The sequence below is a fragment of the Panthera pardus genome, unplaced genomic scaffold (genome assembly GCF_024362965.1).
Source record: "Panthera pardus isolate Hobbes unplaced genomic scaffold, ASM2436296v1 HiC_scaffold_21, whole genome shotgun sequence".
NCBI classification, from domain to species: domain Eukaryota; kingdom Metazoa; phylum Chordata; class Mammalia; order Carnivora; family Felidae; genus Panthera; species Panthera pardus.
Genome location: NW_026526777.1, coordinates 4,727,944 through 4,744,507, shown reverse-complemented (window position 1 = coordinate 4,744,507; position 16,564 = coordinate 4,727,944). Strand labels below are relative to the sequence as shown.

At 60.4% G+C, this 16,564-nt stretch overlaps 1 protein-coding gene and 2 long non-coding RNA genes across 6 annotated transcripts; all 3 read right to left on the bottom strand.

The window, feature by feature from the left end:
* Window positions 1–1,411: 1,411 nt before the first annotated feature.
* Window positions 1,412–1,668, bottom strand: LOC128778813 (uncharacterized). The gene is made up of 2 exons (XR_008424528.1): window positions 1,532–1,668; window positions 1,412–1,459 (listed from the first exon to the last, which is right to left on the bottom strand). It is a non-coding gene; the product is annotated as an uncharacterized LOC128778813 (long non-coding RNA).
* A 341-nt stretch (window positions 1,669–2,009) lies between these two features.
* KCNJ9 (potassium inwardly rectifying channel subfamily J member 9) lies at window positions 2,010–10,138 on the bottom strand. Of its 3 annotated transcripts, none has more exons than XM_053908907.1 (4): window positions 9,898–10,138; window positions 8,739–8,948; window positions 6,698–7,563; window positions 2,010–3,824 (listed from the first exon to the last, which is right to left on the bottom strand). In XM_053908907.1, the coding sequence occupies exons 3-4, from the start codon at window positions 7,542–7,544 to the stop codon at window positions 3,493–3,495; spliced, it is 1,179 nt and encodes a 392-aa protein (XP_053764882.1). In that variant the 5' UTR covers window positions 7,545–7,563; window positions 8,739–8,948; window positions 9,898–10,138; the 3' UTR covers window positions 2,010–3,492. The 3 variants fall into 3 exon arrangements, with proteins under 3 accessions (XP_053764882.1, XP_053764883.1, XP_053764881.1); XM_053908908.1 differs by having other exon boundaries at window positions 8,739–8,830; XM_053908906.1 differs by lacking the exon at window positions 8,739–8,948 and having other exon boundaries at window positions 9,898–10,136.
* A 2,429-nt stretch (window positions 10,139–12,567) lies between these two features.
* On the bottom strand, window positions 12,568–15,784 carry LOC109257276 (uncharacterized). Of its 2 annotated transcripts, XR_002075941.2 has the most exons (3): window positions 15,269–15,784; window positions 13,221–13,443; window positions 12,568–13,077 (listed from the first exon to the last, which is right to left on the bottom strand). It is a non-coding gene; the product is annotated as an uncharacterized LOC109257276 (long non-coding RNA). The 2 variants fall into 2 exon arrangements; XR_002075940.2 differs by having other exon boundaries at window positions 12,568–13,443.
* Between the last annotated feature and the right edge of the window lie 780 nt (window positions 15,785–16,564).

The following is a 16,564-nucleotide window of genomic DNA, read 5'->3' as shown; positions in this document are numbered from 1 at the left end:
TCCGGGGGCGGCTGGCCCAGCTGGGTGGACAACAGGCCACAGACACATCCGCTGTCTGACCTTCTCGCTTCTCCCTCCAACGGTCACCCACGTTCATCCTGCCTCTTAAGTCAGTCCTACAGGGGATTCAGTCTTGGGCCACTGATGCCCTTTCCCCCCAGCACCCCCACCCCCCCCCCCCCCCCCGCCGCCCCCGGGACTCCTGACGGCTTCGTCTTCCCCGAACGCCATCTCCAGCTTATCACTGAGAGGTGAGTTCCCGGGCCCAGGGTTAAACTTGTCAGCCTGCATTTCAGGGTCCCTTTGCCCAGTCATGATAGCCCGCCCTTTGTATTCAGTCTCCTCCTGCTGCGATCTTCAGTTTTTCCTCAGCTACTCCTCAGCTTAGCTACTCCTCCTCAGCTCAGCTACTCCTCAGCTTCTCCTCAGCTTAGCTACTCCTCCTCAGCTCAGCTACTCCTCAGCTTCCCCTCAGCTCAGCTACTCCTCAGCTTAGCTACTCCTCCTCAGCTCAGCTACTCCTCAGCTTCCCCTCAGCTTCTCCTCAGCTTAGCTACTCCTCCTCAGCTCAGCTACTCCTCAGCTTCCCCTCAGCTCAGCTACTCCTCAGCTCAGCTACTCCTCCTCAGCTCAGCTACTCCTCAGCTTCCCCTCAGCTCAGCTACTCCTCTGCTTCCCTCAGCTCCTCAGCTCAGCTACTTACTCTTCAGCTATTCCTCAGCTTTCCTCAGCTTCTGCTCAGCTACTCCTCTGCTTCCCTCAGCTCCTCAGCTCAGCTACTCTTCAGCTACTCCTCAGCTTCCCCTCAGCTTCTCCTCAGCTTAGCTACTCCTCCTCATCTCAGCTACTCTTCAGCTTCCTCTCAGCTCAGCTTCCCCTCAGCTCAGCTACTCCTCAGCTTAGATACTCCTCCTCATCTCAGCTACTCCTCCTCATCTCAGCTACTCTTCAGCTTCTTCTCAGCTCAGCTTCCCCTCAGCTCAGATACTCCTCCTCAGCTTCCCCTCAGGTTCTGCTCAGCTTCTTCTCAGCTCAGCTTCTCCTCAGCTTAGCTACTCCTCCTCAGCTCAGCTACTCCTCAGCTTCCCCTCAGCTTCGCCTCAGCTCAGCTACTCCTCCTCATCTCAGCTACTCTTCAGCTTCCTCTCAGCTCAGCTTCCCCTCAGCTCAGCTACTCCTCAGCTTAGATACTCCTCCTCAGCTCAGCTACTCCTCAGCTTCCCCTCAGGTTCCGCTCAGCTTCGCCTCAGCTCAGCTACTCCTCCTCATCTCAGCTACTCTTCAGCTTCCTCTCAGCTCAGCTTCCCCTCAGCTCAGCTACTCCTCCGCTTCCCTCAGCTCCTCAGCTCAGCTACTCTTCAGCTATTCCTCAGCTTTCCTCAGCTTCTGCTCAGCTATTCCTTAGCTGCCCTCAGCTGCTCCTCAGCTTCTCCTCAGCTCAGCTTCCCCTCAGCTTCTCCTCAGCACTCCTTAGCTACCCTCAGCTACTCAGCTTCCTCTCAGCTCAGCTACTCCTCCTCATCTCAGCTACTCCTCAGCTTCTCAGCTCAGCTGCTCCTTAGCTACTCCTCAGCTCAGCTTCCCCTTAGCTCAGCTACTCCTCAGCTTCTCCTCAGCATTCCTTAGCTACCCTCAGCTACTCAGCTTCCTCAGCTCAGCTACTCCTCCTCATCTCAGCTACTCCTCAGCTTCCCCTCAGCTTCTCCTCAGCTCAGCTACTCCTCAGCTTCCCCTCAGCTTCTCCTCAGCTTCTGCTCAGCTATTCCTTAGCTTCCCCTCAGCTGCTCTTCAGCTACTCCTCAGCTTCTCCTCAGCTTCCCTTCAGCTTCTCTTCACCAATTCCTTAGCTACTCTCAGCTTTTGCTCAGCTACTCCTCAGCTCAGCTACTCCTCAGCTTCCCCTCAGCAACACCTCAGCTACTCAGCTACCCCTAAGCTACTCCTCAGCTTTCCCTCGGCCCAGCAACTCCTCAGCTTCCCTTCAGCTTCTCCTCAGCTACTCCTCAGCTGCTCCTTAGCTTCCCCTTCAGCTTCCCCTGAGCTACTCCTCAGTTTCTTCTCGGCTCCCCCTCAGCTTCTCCACAATTCCCCTTCAGCTCCTCCTCAGCTCAAATGCCCTACCTCCTGACGTGACTTCCAAGTCTACGTAGAGCAGTGGTTCTCAAAGTGTGGCCCCCATACCAGCAGCATCGGCATGACCTGGGAACTTGCTAGAAATGCAAGTTTTTGGTCTCTACCCCACACCTGTCGAGGCCGAAACTCTGGGAGCGGGGCCCAGCCGTCTGCGTTTCCACAAGGTCTGCAGGCGACTCTGACGGACACGCCAGTTTGGCAAGTGCTGGCTTACTCGTTCTCTGTCGTTCTCTGGGCCTTACTCAGCCCCCAGCTTTCCCATCACCGAACCCTCCCGCCCTCTGCTCCGAGAGACGGTCGGGTTCCGTTTGAGCCACACCTGGTGCGGTTGCCTCAGGGACACCGTGTCCCGAGGACGGGAACCAGGTCTCCGAACGCCCCGCCCCGCCTGTGCTGGGTCAGTGCCCTGTACCCAACGTGCACCCGGTGAACCCCGCCAGTGGCGCCCGGCTCGCCGTGCCCCAGGACAAACTCCGCTTTCCCACGGGCCCCTGTACCCTAGCTCGAGCGAACTCACTTTCCAGACCTCTCCTGGCCCTTCTTCTTCCCCGGAGCGTCCCTCTTCCTCTCCTGCCGCTGCAGTGCTATTTATGAGATCTCGTCCCGCTGTCAGAAAATAGCCGTCCCTGCTCCTCCTTCCCCGGGCCCTGTCTCCCTGCACGTGGGGGCAAGGTCACTCACACCCGGCCGAGCCACCCCCGCAGCCTTCCGCCCTCCTGCTCCGGTCACAGTGGTGGGGGCGGGGCGGGCACCCTCGGCCCGGCCCACCTCCGTCCGCCCGGCGTTCTCTCCTCGGGGTCAGCTCGGGCCACCGTGTCCAGCGAGACAGGTGGGCCGCAGCACGGGGAGGCTGGCCGGGGAGGTGAGTGGGGACTAAAACCCAGCCCGCACTCCGCTCCCCAAGCCGTGCCCTCTGGTTCGGGACGGCACCGGTTCCGGAGGGAAAGGGCGCCTTTCCAGAATTCGCACAGAGATGCCCTAGGGCCGAGCAGCGGCCCCGGGCCCGCCACCTGCGTCTGTCCGTCCGTCTACCTCCCCGCCAGCGTCCGTCCGTCTGCTCCTGTCTCCCCATCCAGCCCCGCATAGATCCATCCTTCTGCCCATCCGTCCACCCGTGAACAGACGTGAGGGCCGAACACAGACAGGCTGGCACGTTACCCGTCCCCACCGTCCGTCCTCCCGAAACCAGGCCCCGCGCCGTCCGCTGGATTCTGGGCTTGCCATTCTGAGGGGGCTCTCCGGCCTCAGCGCGTCCCCGTGGGGGGGGGGGGGGCCTTGCCTGCCTCCTCCTCCGCCCGCGCCATCCAGCTCCCAGGTACCGGTGTCTGGCCCTGCCACAGGGGTCTGGAGGAAAACTGGTCACACCTTGGACTCGCTCTCCGGGGGCGGCAGGCAGCCGTTCTGCTCCTTGTCCGCGCCAGCCCCTCCGCCCGCGCCCTCCCCGGCCCCCTCCTCCTCCACCTTCTCATCCAGCCGGCTGGGGACGGACCAGTAAAGATGGGCGTCTAGGCGGGCGGCGGCCTCGGCCAGCTCCCGGGCGCTGCACGACGGTGTGGGCACCTCGAAGGTCTGGTGGAAGCTGGCATAGTCCACCTCGTAGAAGCCGTCCTCCAGCGTGAGCACCGACGTGAACCGGTGGCCCCACAGCACCTCGTCCACCAGGTAGGAGCTCCGAGCTTGGCACGTCATTCCTGCGGGGGGGGGGGGGGGACGCGCGTCGTGGCCGGGGTGGGGGAGGGGCGGGGATCCCAGCCCCAGGCTTCCCTCTCCTGCCTCTCATTCCACGACCCTATTCCACACTCTTCTCTCTGTCCCTCCCCACCCCCCTTTGGCCCAGCCCATCTTCTCCCCCTTCTCCACCCCTGTACCCGCCCAGCTCCCCCTCTTCTGCATCCGCCCTCGCTCTCTGGACCCCCCAGCCCATGCTCTCCCCTCCTCCCTGCGGGACGTGCCCCATCAGAGAAGCTTAACCTTGAGACTGACCTTGGGGGCCATCTATCCAACTTCCCTCTGCACACAGGCCGTCCCACTGGAGCCCGACGACGGGCATCGGGCATCGAGCTTCTACTTCCCACTACCCGGGATGGGGCGCTCACCGCCTCGCAAGCGTTGACGCCCCCAACAGGTTGTTTCTAATAAGAGCTAAACTCTGCCGCTGGCCATTTCACACCCCTTCAAGTATCTGAAAACAGGAGCCTCGGGGCCCATCACGTCTTTTCTTCAGGCTGCACGTCCCTGGCTCCCTCCATCCTTCCTCATGCGACCTGGCTCCCCCCGATTTTGCCATCTTGATTGCAAACCTGAATGGCCGAGGGGACCCCTTTCGGCCCTTTGAGCGTGATACGTGTCCGGCTGTGGCCCGCGCCACGCATGGAGAGGGCTCACCACCTCTCTCCCGGCCATGAGGCTTTCGCTAATAGGGCCCAAGTCTACGTTACATAAGCGTTTTTGGAAGCTGGATCATACTGCTGCAACATTAAGCCTGTGGCCAACTGAAACCCCCGGTTCTTTTTTCGCCCCAGCTCTTCAATGCGGTGCTTACATAAGTGATTTTTTTAAAGCCTAAATGTAGAATTTTATATTTATTCCTTTTAAATGTCATCTCGTTGGGCTTTGGCTCATTTTACTTGGCTTTTCAAAAGCGTTTTGAATCCTGACTCTCTCACCCAAAATATTACCGTCCTCTCCAGCTCTGTCTCTCTAGAAACGTCGGACGAGCTCCCCTCCCGATCTCCTCCAGGCCACCCTCCCCAGTCCTGCTCGCCCTGGGGCTGTGTCCCGTCTTCCCTGGAGGGTTGGCACACCCACCAGGGCAGGCGACCCTCCCCTAGGGTCTCTCCCCCAGCTCCTGACCACCTCAGGACAAGGGGGAACGGGAGACGGAGCGTTAGCTAGCCAGGGACCGGCTCTCCACATTGCAAGCACTGCCCTGAGACACCTTGGGGACACTGGCATTCTGACTCCTCTGGCCAAGGCTGGAATAGGAAGTGTCCAGTGGGGGAGGGGAAGAAGAGGCAGAAGGGACCCTGGGGGGAGAGCGGCTGTGAGGGAGGGAGGGCGCAGCAGGGACCTCTCTCCTTAGGGCTGTTGCTCAGGGCCCGGCAGGCGAGTGGCAAGTGGCTGGACAGCAAGGAAAGGGACCGGGGTGAGGAGGGGAAGGGGCAAGGGCTAGGGCAAGCATGGTGGGGGGGGGGGTGGGCGGTGAGGAAGCCATGGGGGAGGAGGCGGAGGGTGGTGCACGGGGGCAAGGAACGGGACCGGGGTGAGGAGGGGAAGGGGCAAGGGCTAGGACAAGCATGGCAGGGGGTGGGGGGGGCGGTGAGGAAGCCATGGGGGAGGAGGCGGAGGGTGGTGCACGGGGGCAAGGAACGGGACCGGGGTGAGGAGGGGAAGGGGCAAGGGCTAGGACAAGCATGGTGGGGGGGGGGGGCGGTGAGGAAGCCATGGGGGAGGAGGCGGAGGGTGGTGCACGGGGGCAAGGAACGGGACCGGGGTGAGGAGGGGAAGGGGCAAGGGCTAGGACAAGCATGGCAGGGGGTGGGGGGGGGCGGTGAGGAAGCCATGGGGGAGGAGGCGGAGGGTGGTGCATGGGGGCAAGGAACGGGACCGGGGTGAGGAGGGGAAGGGGCAAGGGCTAGGGCAAGCATGGGGGGGGGGGAGGGGGCGGTGAGGAAGCCATGGGGCGCACAGGGGCGGAGGGTGGTGCAATAGAGGCTTGGCAGGAAGGGCCAGGAAAGGGGTTTGAGGGCACCAGCCTGGGAAGCCAGCAGAGGCCGCCGCGCAGGCCATACCCCGCAGCCTTCTGCGGCTTTCGTATCCTCCTCCAGCTTCCAGATCCGAGGCCTGGAAGGACCTCATCTGCGCCCCTGCGCTGGCCTCTTCCTACCTGCTCCCAAACCCTTCACTATGTAGGCCTGAGTCGAAGGTCCGGACATCACCCAGGCAGGGGGTGTTGACAGCTCCTTCTGGAAAGGGGCTAGCAATGCTAAGATCATCTAGTTCCTTGGTCAGTGGAAGTTGAGAGTCCTCGGCTGGCTGGGGAAGCTGAGGCGGAAGTGAGCCCAGCTGTCAGCCTGTTCCTAAGCTCCAGCCCAGGAATAGCTCAAGCCATGGAAGGCCCTGGCCACCAAGTTCAGGGGCCCGGACCCTCTCAGCGATGGAAAAAGCCCTGAAGGTACCCCTTCTTCCACCTTCCAACTCTGGACCACCAAACCCCGGAGCCGGGCTACCCCTGCCCTATCCGCTTATTACACCCACGACTATGGACACCCGTCTCAACCTCTCCTCGCCGGGCAATGTCCCGTCTGAAAAATGGGCACGGTAAAGAGAACGGGCCCTCCCGGGGTCAGGAGCGTCGCCGGGACCAGAGGACCTCGGGGCCGCGCGGGCCACGCAGCAAGTGTGAGCTCCGCGACCGTGCCCCCACCCCCACCCCGCTCCCGGTGACCCCGACCTCGCGGCCCCCCGGCGGGGGGGGGGGGTCGGCCCTCCGTCCGGCCCACCCCTGCATTATCCCCGGTCCCTCCCCGGCCCCCCCCCCCCCCGCCCCCCGCGCCACGCGCACCGGTGGCCTCCACCATGCCCTCGAGGATGACGACGATCTCGAAGTCGTCCCTCTCCAGGGCGCGGCGCGACGCCTCCCAGAAGGGGCTGGCGGCGTCGATCTCGTGGCTGATGACGAGCGGCGACACGAGGAAGAGGCGGTCGTCGCCCGTGTCGAAGCCCACGCTCAGGTCGGTCTGGTGCAGCGGGATGAACTCGCCCTCCAGCGTCTGGCGCGAGCGGATGAGCTTGGCGCGGATGGAGGCCTCGACGATGTGCGACGAGCGCAGGTCGCCCACGCGGAACATGAGGCACAGGCGCCCGTCGCGCAGCGACACCACGGCGTGCGACGAGAAGACGAGCGTGGCGGCGCGCTTGTTGGGCTGCGAGATCTTGACGAACATGCAGCCCACCATGAAGGCGTTCACCATGGAGCCCAGGATGGCCTGCAGCAGCAGCAGCGCGATGCCCTCGGGGCACTGGTCGGTGATGACGCGGTGCCCGTAGCCGATGGTGGTCTCCGTCTCGATGGAGAACAGGAAGGCGGCCACGAAGCCGTTGAGGTTGTTGACGCACGGCGTCCACGCCGCGTCGCCCAGGTGCTCCAGGTCGCCGCGGCCGTAGGCCACCAGCCACCAGATGGCGCCGAAGAAGAGCCAGGTGAGCGCGTAGGCGAGCACGAAGAAGAGCAGGCTGAGGCGCCACTGCAGGTCGGCCAGCGTGGTGAACAGGTCGGTCAGGTAGCGGCCCGGCTCGCGCACGTTGCCCTGCTGCACGTTGCACCTGCCGTCCTTCTCCACGTAGCGCTGGCGGCCGCGGCGGCGCGGCGGCTCGGGGCCCGGGGAGCGGGGGGCGCCGGCCCGCGCCATGGCGGCGGCCGCAGGGGGCCTGCGGGACGGGAGCGCCGAGCCTCAGCCCCCGCCGGCCGGCTCTAGGGGGCGCGGCCCCGGCCCCGCCCCCAGCCCCAGCCCCAGCCCCGCCCCCAGCCCGGGGCGCCCCGCGGCCCCCGCCCCGCCCCGCCCCCAGACCCACCCTCAGACACAGCCCCAGCCCCGCCCCCAGCCCCCGCCCCGCCCCCAGCCCGGGGCGCCCCGCGGCCCCCGCCCCGCCCCGCCCCCAGACCCACCCTCAGACACAGCCCCACCCCCCAGCCCCGCCCCCAGCCCGGGGCGCCCCGCGGCCCCCGCCCCGCCCCCAGACCCACCCTCAGACACAGCCCCAGCCCCGCCCCCAGCCCCAGCCCCGCCCCCAGCCCGGGGCGCCCCGCGGCCCCCGCCCCATCCCCACCCCCAGCCCCACCCCCAACCCGGGGCGCCCCGCGGCCCCCCACCTTGGGGCGCGGTGGGGGGCTGCCTCACACCCTGAGCCGGCCCGCTGCCCTTCCCCCCCCCCACCGGGCAAGGACCCCGGCCCCGAGGACCGTCCCCCCTCCCCCACTCCGCTCCGCGCGCGCCCCAGACTGCGCGGGCCCCGTGCCCTCCACCCCCACCGTCCCGTCCCAAGTTCACCGCCCCCCCTCCCAACCCCGCACGCAGCCCTCCTCCTTGGCCCCCGCGCCCCTCGCTCGCTCCGCCCCCTCCCACATCTGTCGTCTTCCCCCCACCCCCACCCCCCGCTGCTGCCCGAGAAGACGTGGAAGGGGCGGAAGCTCAGGGCAGCATCTCCAGGGGGCAGGGGCTGAACGTTCCCACGTTAGGACGTTCCCCCTGGCAGTCCTCCCGGAGGACTGCGCCCGCTCATCGCTGATGGGTGTCAGCCCCACGTCCCCCGGGTTCGTTCCACCGTGGGGACGGCCTGAAAAGGGGCAGCAGGGCTGCAGGGTATGAGGTCAACACGGACCGCCGGGGTAGAGGAAGCACAAAGTTCACGAGGAGTTAGGCTTGTATACCCCTCTAGTCCCCGTCCCCCCTCGAGCCCTGTTCAGTCGCATCCAGTGCAGCACTCAGCACCCACATTTACCTCCCCGCTCCCTCCTGTTCTTTGGCGGCAGCCTCCCACTGGCTACCCTAAGCACAGCCCCCCCCACCATATGGCCCAGAGCTCACAGTCCAAGGGAAGCCCACCTGATTTCGCTTCAGATTCTTCCCCCCAGGAGCAATCTGGGCTGCGGTGTGCTGAGAGAGAGGTCCAGAGCCCCTCCCCCGGCCCCAGACCCCTGCAAGGAAAGCTTTAGAAGAAGGACGTGGTCCTGTTCAACCTTCCCTTCTTCCTGGGACTCGTTCTCTCCGCCCACTCCAGGGAAACCTGGGTTGGCTGGGATGGGGGAGGGGCGGCTGGACAGGAGGAAGGCGACAAGGATCACAGATGGCCTGGATGTTTGACCAAGGCCCCCGGGAGAGACTGCTCGGATATACAACTCCAATCCCGGCGCTCCAGAATTTAAGTTCTGGAATGAGGTGTTCGGCTGGAGTCTGTGTGTGTGTGTGTGTGTGTGTGTGTGTGTGTGTGTGTGTGTGTTTGGGGTAGAGGGCAGGAGGAAAAATAAAAAAAGACGCCTTGGAAGTTAGGGACACCTCCCCCACATTGATTTTCCAAGAGGAGTCGGGGGACACAGGGTCCAGTGCAGATCAGGGTCTTTCCCTCCCCCCACAATGGGCTTCCCTTTCCCTCCTTGCAGCCAGGAACGCCCGCTAGAAGTTCTCTCTAAGCTCTGACTGGCTCAGAGACCCCAAGTCATGCAAAAAAGTACCTGGTTCCCACTTTTCCTAGCGTCAGCCCCAGGGAGGCTTCCAGATGTTCTCTCGGGGTCTTAGGTCATCTGAGCCCCCATCTGCCTGCTTAGGCAGATCTCTCTGCACAGGGGTGGGCAGGAACCCCAGGGCCTGATCACCCCCAGAATTCTCTTGCTTTCCACCGCCCCAGGGATCTAGGCGAGCCTTACTTTGTGTCCCCTCGCCTGTCTTCCTGAGCGGAGGCTGCATATTTCTCAGTGGGGAAGTAAAGGTGTGAAATAGACTTGATTTCTGCACCTTCCCTCCAGAGACTCCTGTTCCTCCAGCTTACTCCTTATTTCTTGTGCATGCTGTGACCCCTTTCCGGAAGACCCCAGTGCCACATTTTCCTGGATCTCCCTTTCTCCCCCTGCGGCGTGCTGGCCAGCAGGGGGGGTTTATTTTTTGGAAGGGGCTCTGGTGCAAGCTCCCTCAGGAACGAGCTGTTCCCAAGCCCCCGCTTGCCTTGGATTTAGGGGCCCAAACCCCAGTCCCCCGCAACTCAACTCACAGCGCGTGGAGAGGAGAGTAGCCGGCAGCAGAGACCCCTGGGGGGTAGCGTCCATGCCCCTGACACCACCCCTTCCCCGGCCCCCCTGGAGGGTGGGAGCCACAGGACACCGCTGTTCCTCCTAAACGTAGCGGCAGCTCCGACTAGGGCTGGCCGTCCGTGTCATCCTCACTTCCCAGGCTCCCCTGCTCCTCTCCTGTTTCCACAGCAACCAGTCTGGCGACAGCTCTAGAGCATCCCCCTCCCCTCCCCAGTCCTGGGTACCACTAGAGGCTGAGCCACACGCCATAGCTATTTTTAGCCCGAGTCCCTCCTCCTGGACAACTCAGAGCTCGCCTCCTCACCCCCTCAGGAAAAAAAAAAAAAAAAAAAAGAGAAGAGGAAAAAGCTGGCACGCTCCCCGAGAAGCTTTTTGCTCTGCGAAAATACGGGCCCTGGCGTGTTTGGGAATAAGGCGTTTGATCTCCTGGGGATTCGAGCCCCCCACCCCCACCCCCCCGGGAGCTGGCATCTCATCACCTCCAGCAGGGGTCTCTGGGTGCAGGCATGACCCTCAGGCAGGCACCATCATGTCGCCCCCTTTCGGAGAGGCCATCCCGATCCAGGAGGAGATCGCTAGAGAGAAAAGAGGTCCACCCAAGGAAGGGAGGCGGGGTCAGGGGCTCTAATCTTTGTCCCTGGTTTATGGCGTGACCCAAGGAGTTGCTTCCTTCCTCGAACCACCAGCGATCCACTTTTCACAGGGTACGGACGCGGACAAACCTCCCCTTTGAACCTGCTTCACGGGGTGTGTGGATCACACGAGGCAACCCAGATAGAAGGGCTTTAAAGTGTATTTTGCTGCTAGCGAAAAGTCTGGAAACAACGCAAACGTCCAACGGAGAGAAAAGCCTAGCGGAGGGCTTAAAACTCTCCGTGCGACCACCTTCCGCAGAGCCCGGGTGCTGGGCACAGTGCTAGGTGGGGGTGGTTACAGAAATGACACTTAGTCGCTGCCCACGGGGAGCACGTGGTCCAGTGGGGGAGAAAGACAGGCAGACACAGAATGCGAATATCACTACCGATAGTTCCTTGAGCGCCAGCTATGAGCTGGCCGCACACCTCCTCTAAAGACCCCGGGAGACACCCTCCGAGAGGGGTATGGTGTTCTCCGTTTAGGGACGAGACACTAAAGCAGAAAGGGGAAGAGAGTTGCCAAGCGTCACAGAGGCAGAGAGAGCAGCCACAGTCCTCCACGTGTGTCCCCGCCTCACTGCGGGGCCGCGAAGATGTAGAAACGGACACTGGAGGCTTAGAAGTTGCTGGAATGATCTGGGGAGGTGGAAAAGGCGGTGACTGAGTAGTATAATCTCGGGAGGCAGTGTCCCGGGTTCAAGTCCCGGCTCTGTCCACTGCTAGCTGGGTGACGTCGAGCAAGTCACTTGACCTCTCTGATCGCTTTCTTCACCTGAGAAATGAGAATTATCCATCTCCAAGAGATTATCCTCCTTTTGGGGGTTGTCATGAGGCAGCGCCTGGAACCTTGTAAATGCTCCGCAGATGCTGGCTACGACTCTCTTCTCCTTGTTACCCTCATCCGGGGCATCTCCTGATACCCCCACCCTGCGCCGCCTTCCTCTGTTTTCGTGCCACCCAGTGAGGCCTGCAGGGGGCGCTGCGGGTACACCGCCCTCCTCTCCCCAGCCCTCCTGCCCACGTTTCTTGTTCCAAGTGGAAATACCGAGTTTTCAGCCCGAGATTGGCATCAGGAGGGCTGTTAAAGCCCCAGTCAACATCCCCGTCTCCTGGGCCCGGCCCTGTCACCTGAGCCTTGGGACTGCTAGCCTGCCCTTCTCTGTCCTGCCAAGCAGCTGCTCACGTTGGTTCTGCTGTGCCAGGAGCTCAGAGGGAGGAAACCGGACCCCTGGGCAAGAGAGCATTTGCATAGAACTGGCCCCATTTCCTGAGGGTGGGGGGGGGCGGGGGCGTCACAGGGCTGGCAGGCCCATCCGGAGGGTGTCAGCCAGCCCCCTGCCTCAGTCCCGCTGACCACCACCCAGCTCCTGAGGTGCCTCTCCCCTCTCCCCTGTGCAGGGCCTGGACTTCACCTGGTCTCTAACTTCAATCCCTTGTTTCTCATTGAGCTGGAGCAGAGGGAGGGAATCAAGTTTTCTTAGGTTCCAGGGTGCAAGATCCCAGCTTTCTGGTATCCCGACAGGGAAAGCAACTTTACGAGGAGTTGGTAAAACATGTCAGTACAGTGGTGATGGTGGGAGACTGGGTTTGGAACTTGAGAATGTGGAGGGCGGGAGGGGCACGGCCGGGGCCACGTAGGTGGTCCCTAAAGAACCTCGTTTCAAGGTAGAAAAAGGAGCCTGCTCTGGGCAGGTGCATTCCTTATGGCATGTGGCTTGGAGAGTTAAGTGGTACTTTGGGGCAAAAATAAAAATAAAAAGGGGAATCCTTCTAGTAGATACAGCTCTGAGTTAGGGTGCAAGGATTGGCAAGCCGAATGCCGTTCAGTTCTCAGCTTGCCCCCTCAGTGAGTGCCTTTGTGCAGTCCACAGCCTGTACAGCTGTAGGTGGGAGCCCTGGGACCAACCAGTCTGGGAAGGTTTCCTTGAACGAGATCATGAGACTTCTTGGGTAAAATCTTGGAGGTGGGAGAGGAAGTATGATGGGAAAACAGGAGATGGTTGAGGATATGAATTTAGTGGAGCAGGGAGGCCAATCTGGCAGAAACGATAACAATTGTCATAAATTCAAGGGAGCTGGGGCCCGAGAAAACTCAGAGCAGAGGGAGAATACGATTGAAGCAATGGATGGGGGTGGAGGTCAGAGCGAATGGGGGGAGGGGAGCAGAGCACAGCACCAGGACAGGGGGGACCCCACTGGGCACCCCAGGCTGAGGCACATCCTGGCCTTCTGGCTCTTTCCAGCACAGCTAGGGGATCAGAGCCTTCTCATCAACAGGTCTATCTTGCTTGATAGGATTGGTGCAGATTGCTCGGGATTTAAAAGTCCTGGCATTTAGAGGTGGTCCAGGATTAGTCCTCACCTTCCAGGTCTGGGATGGGTCCTCAGGCAGGATTAAGACCAGGCATCCCAGCTCCTGGTCCCTGGTTGTTTCTTTATTCCCTGTAGTCTCCCCACTACCACAGTGTATTGGGTGTTGATGGGATTTTAATCCGTGGGACCCAACTGGAAAGGTACGAGAGGAGCCACCTAGGTAAAGAAATTCTGGGAAGACTCCGTTAGCAATGTGATCAAGCACGCCTCAACTTCCGTCCTATAAATGTGGGTTTATGTACACTGAATTTCACGGAGGGAGGGGGTATGTATACCTAAACAATAATCCTTTAGTGACTGGGGCAATGTAGCCTCGTCCCTCCGTCTCGCGGTTCTCTGTGGTCTGGATCATCCAGCTACGAGGTGCCCACTACTGATGGAAATTCGTTGAGCTCAAATGTTGCTCGGAGCCCCATAGTGTGCAATGCAATCAATGGTCTCCACTCTTTCCAGAGCAAGGTCAAAGAGGAGACGAGGCCGAAGTCAGAAGGAATGAATCTGAAAGGAGCAATCGAGAAGACAGTTGGCTACACTGAGAGAAGAGGGGAGGTCTTCAGAGAAAGATGGTTCCCCTACCCACCACGGAGGGGTGGTCCAGAATTAGTCCTCACTTCACGGGGAACGGATGGGTCCCAGGAGAAGGTGGTGGTCATGGATGTCACAACCGTGGCAAATTTTTCATACTAACCTGCGTGCCTGTTGACAAGATTACGTTTAACCTACGCAAATTCACTCTAGTGAGAGGAGCTTTGGAGCCAAACACGTGTGGATTCAGGTTCTGAAACTAACACCTTCTAACTATGTAACCACAGGCAAGGCAAGCCACTTCACCTCTCGGAGCCTCGGTTTCCCCATCTCAAGTGATATACGTATCTTCTATGAAACAGGCTCCAGGCTCTGAGCTGTTAGCACAGAGCCCGACGCGGGGCTTGAACTCACGGACTGCGAGATCATGACTTGAGCCGAAGCTGACGGCTCAACCGACGGAGCCACCCAGGCGCCCCCCCCCCTTTTTTTTTAATGTAAGCCTTACACCCAGCATGGGGCTTGAACTCACAACTTAGAGATCAAGAGTTGCATGGTCTACCGACTGAGCCAGCCAGGCGCCCTTAGGACCTCTTTTCCGTAAAAAGATTTGAGAAAGTGGGAACTGTTGTTTGACAATATGTACAAAGGAATGTATGCGATGGGTACATGTGTATATATGTTGTAACACATGACTTCAGAACAAAAACTCCATTTAAGTCACTCTTTTAAAATTCGAAAACCACAGTTCCATTTGAGCTATCTGTACTTTTCCACAGTCTTGCACCCTTGCTGTTCTAGAACTTCTGAGCTCTTTCTAGTTGCCCGGTCCCGCCCCACACCGTGATTTTTAGCAAATGGCTCTTCCGCTTTCCAGGGAAGGTGCAGGCCATTTGGAAAGAACTCCTCCAGAGACCTCTCCTTCACCACGAGGTATCTCTTCTGCTCCCGTCCTTGGCTCTTTCCTCCCTGGCCTCTCTCAGGCATACCCTAAAAGCGTCGAGCTGAGGAGCTTGGACCGTGCCCAGGAAGCAAGGGGCACCCTGTTTGGGGGTTGATAGAGGGATGCAGGGACTGACATGGTGAAAACAGGTTGTCTCTTCCTTTGAGAATGGAGAGAAGGGGGAAGGGTGGGTCCAGGGCCTGGGCTGTCAGTGATCTTCCTGATCCTGGCTGTGGCCACGAAATGAGAAGGGACATCCTAGAGAAACAAAGCAAAGGGAGACCTGGCAGGATTTGGTGGCTTAATTGACGTATCAAGGGGTGGAGCAGAGGGAAGGGCGAAGAGTGGAGATCAGTTTCAGTTTTTAAATCTGATCGACAGGGAGGGGCGCCTGGGTGGCTCAGTCGGTTAAGCCTCTGGCTCTTGATTTCAGCTCAGGTCGAGATCTAACAGGTCGAGAGCTCGAGCCCCACATTGGGCTCTGCACTGAGAGCATGGAGGCTGCTTGGAATCCCCTCTCTCTCTGCCCCTTCCCTGCTCATGTGTCTCCCCCTTCTCAAAATAAACCAATAAACTTAAAAAAAAAATGTGATTGACCAGGAGAAACACAGAAATAAAGAAGTCACAAGGGCTGCCAGCCTTGAGGAGGAAGAAGATAAGTTCGGTTTGGGGCCTGTCCGGGCGGAGTGGAAATCCCCGCCAGCAGCTGGAACTGAGATGCTCTAAAGAAAGCCCAAGGCTGAACACAGAGAGCTGAGTGTAACTTGAAGATGAGAGGCAGAGCGATGTCAGTGATGAAGGCTCCACCTCAGACAGAGAAAGAGATCAAGGACACGAAGAGAACACAGGACCAACCCTTCGGCATTGGAGGAGCGAGCGGCTGTAGGTTTGGGCGCGCAGGGCCAGTGGAGGCGGACGGGGCTGGAAGGACACCAGGTCTAAGTCGTAGCGGGCCTTCTGTCCCACGGCGAGGAATCTGGATTTTACTTCTGGCCGACGGGCAGCCACTGAAGGCTTTTACATTGGGAAGGGACACAGTCAGGTTTGTGTTTCAGAGAGCTGGTACCTTGCAGGTGTTCAGCCTTAAACGTAGGAGTTCACGATCTGCAGGATTGTTCGAGTGACGGAAACTGGAGGTGGGGATGCTCGTGAGAGGGCAGCTGCAGAGATCCTGGCCAGAGAGGGGCGGTGTCCTGGGGCACAGCTGAAGGATGCGGCAGAGAGGAGGGGGCAGGCTCTGGTTAGCTCAGATGAGGTGAGAAAGAGAAAAGAATCAAGGCTCTGGCATTGCGGTCTGCCGGCCCCTCCCTCCAAACCATCTCGCTCACCTCCAGATTTATCTTCCTAAAATTCTGCCAGGGCTTCGTCTGTCCTCGGAACCCAGAGCTGACCCCCAGCTGGCACCGTCCTCTCTTTCCCCAACACAGACACCTCACCTGTGGTGCCTGGCTTGCGGCCCACCTCCCTCCCCCAGGGGGGCTAGTTCAAATGTACATTTACCCAGCGTTCGGCTTTTAGAGGCAGAACTAAACTAAAACGTTTCAGGTTTCTTTGCTTTTGTTTTTTTTTTTTTTCCTTCAAGATGTATATCAACTCAATATGATAATGCCGGTTACTGATTAATAGTTAAATATCTAAATATCTATGATGAACCAAAATGGGGAACTGATTCTTTCCTTAATAAATGCCCAGGGCGGGAGCCTGTGGATTGGAACCCCTGGAAGCACGGATTCGGATACTGAGAGCAGTCCTTGGTGACGGCGGGGTTGAGAAGAACTGCCACCTGCTCTCTGTCTAGTCCAGGGGGCCCGTGTGCCGCCGTTTCCCAAGCAGACTTGTATTTCCATGTGTCCCGGGGACTTGGTGACTGCGTTCCTTCTGCGTCGGATGCCCTGCGCATCATCTCCCAGGACCTGAATCCTCTGCGCTCTTCAGGGCGCTTATCAGATGCCCCACATCTGCCAGGACCCCCTGAGTAGAGGGACCTGGCCCCCTCTGCGGTCTCCAGCGCCTCGCACCTGCGCCGCGCGCCCCGCCGCGTCGCGGCTCCGGGACCCGGCGGGCTGCTGGCGGGGAGGCTGGTCCGCGCACTCGGCCCCCGGGACCTCACGCAGTGCTTAGGGCCCGGTGACCGGCAGAGGGATAGCGCGC

Bases quoted from the DNA above. Each gene is read 5' to 3' on its own strand.
- KCNJ9 (XM_053908907.1), bottom strand. From the start codon at position 7,544: ATGGCGCGGGCCGGCGCCCCCCGCTCCCCGGGCCCCGAGCCGCCGCGC. The intron at 3,825-6,697 runs GTGCGCGTGGCG...CCCCCCCCGCAG, and splicing joins GGGCATGGTGGAGGCCACCG to GAATGACGTGCCAAGCTCGG.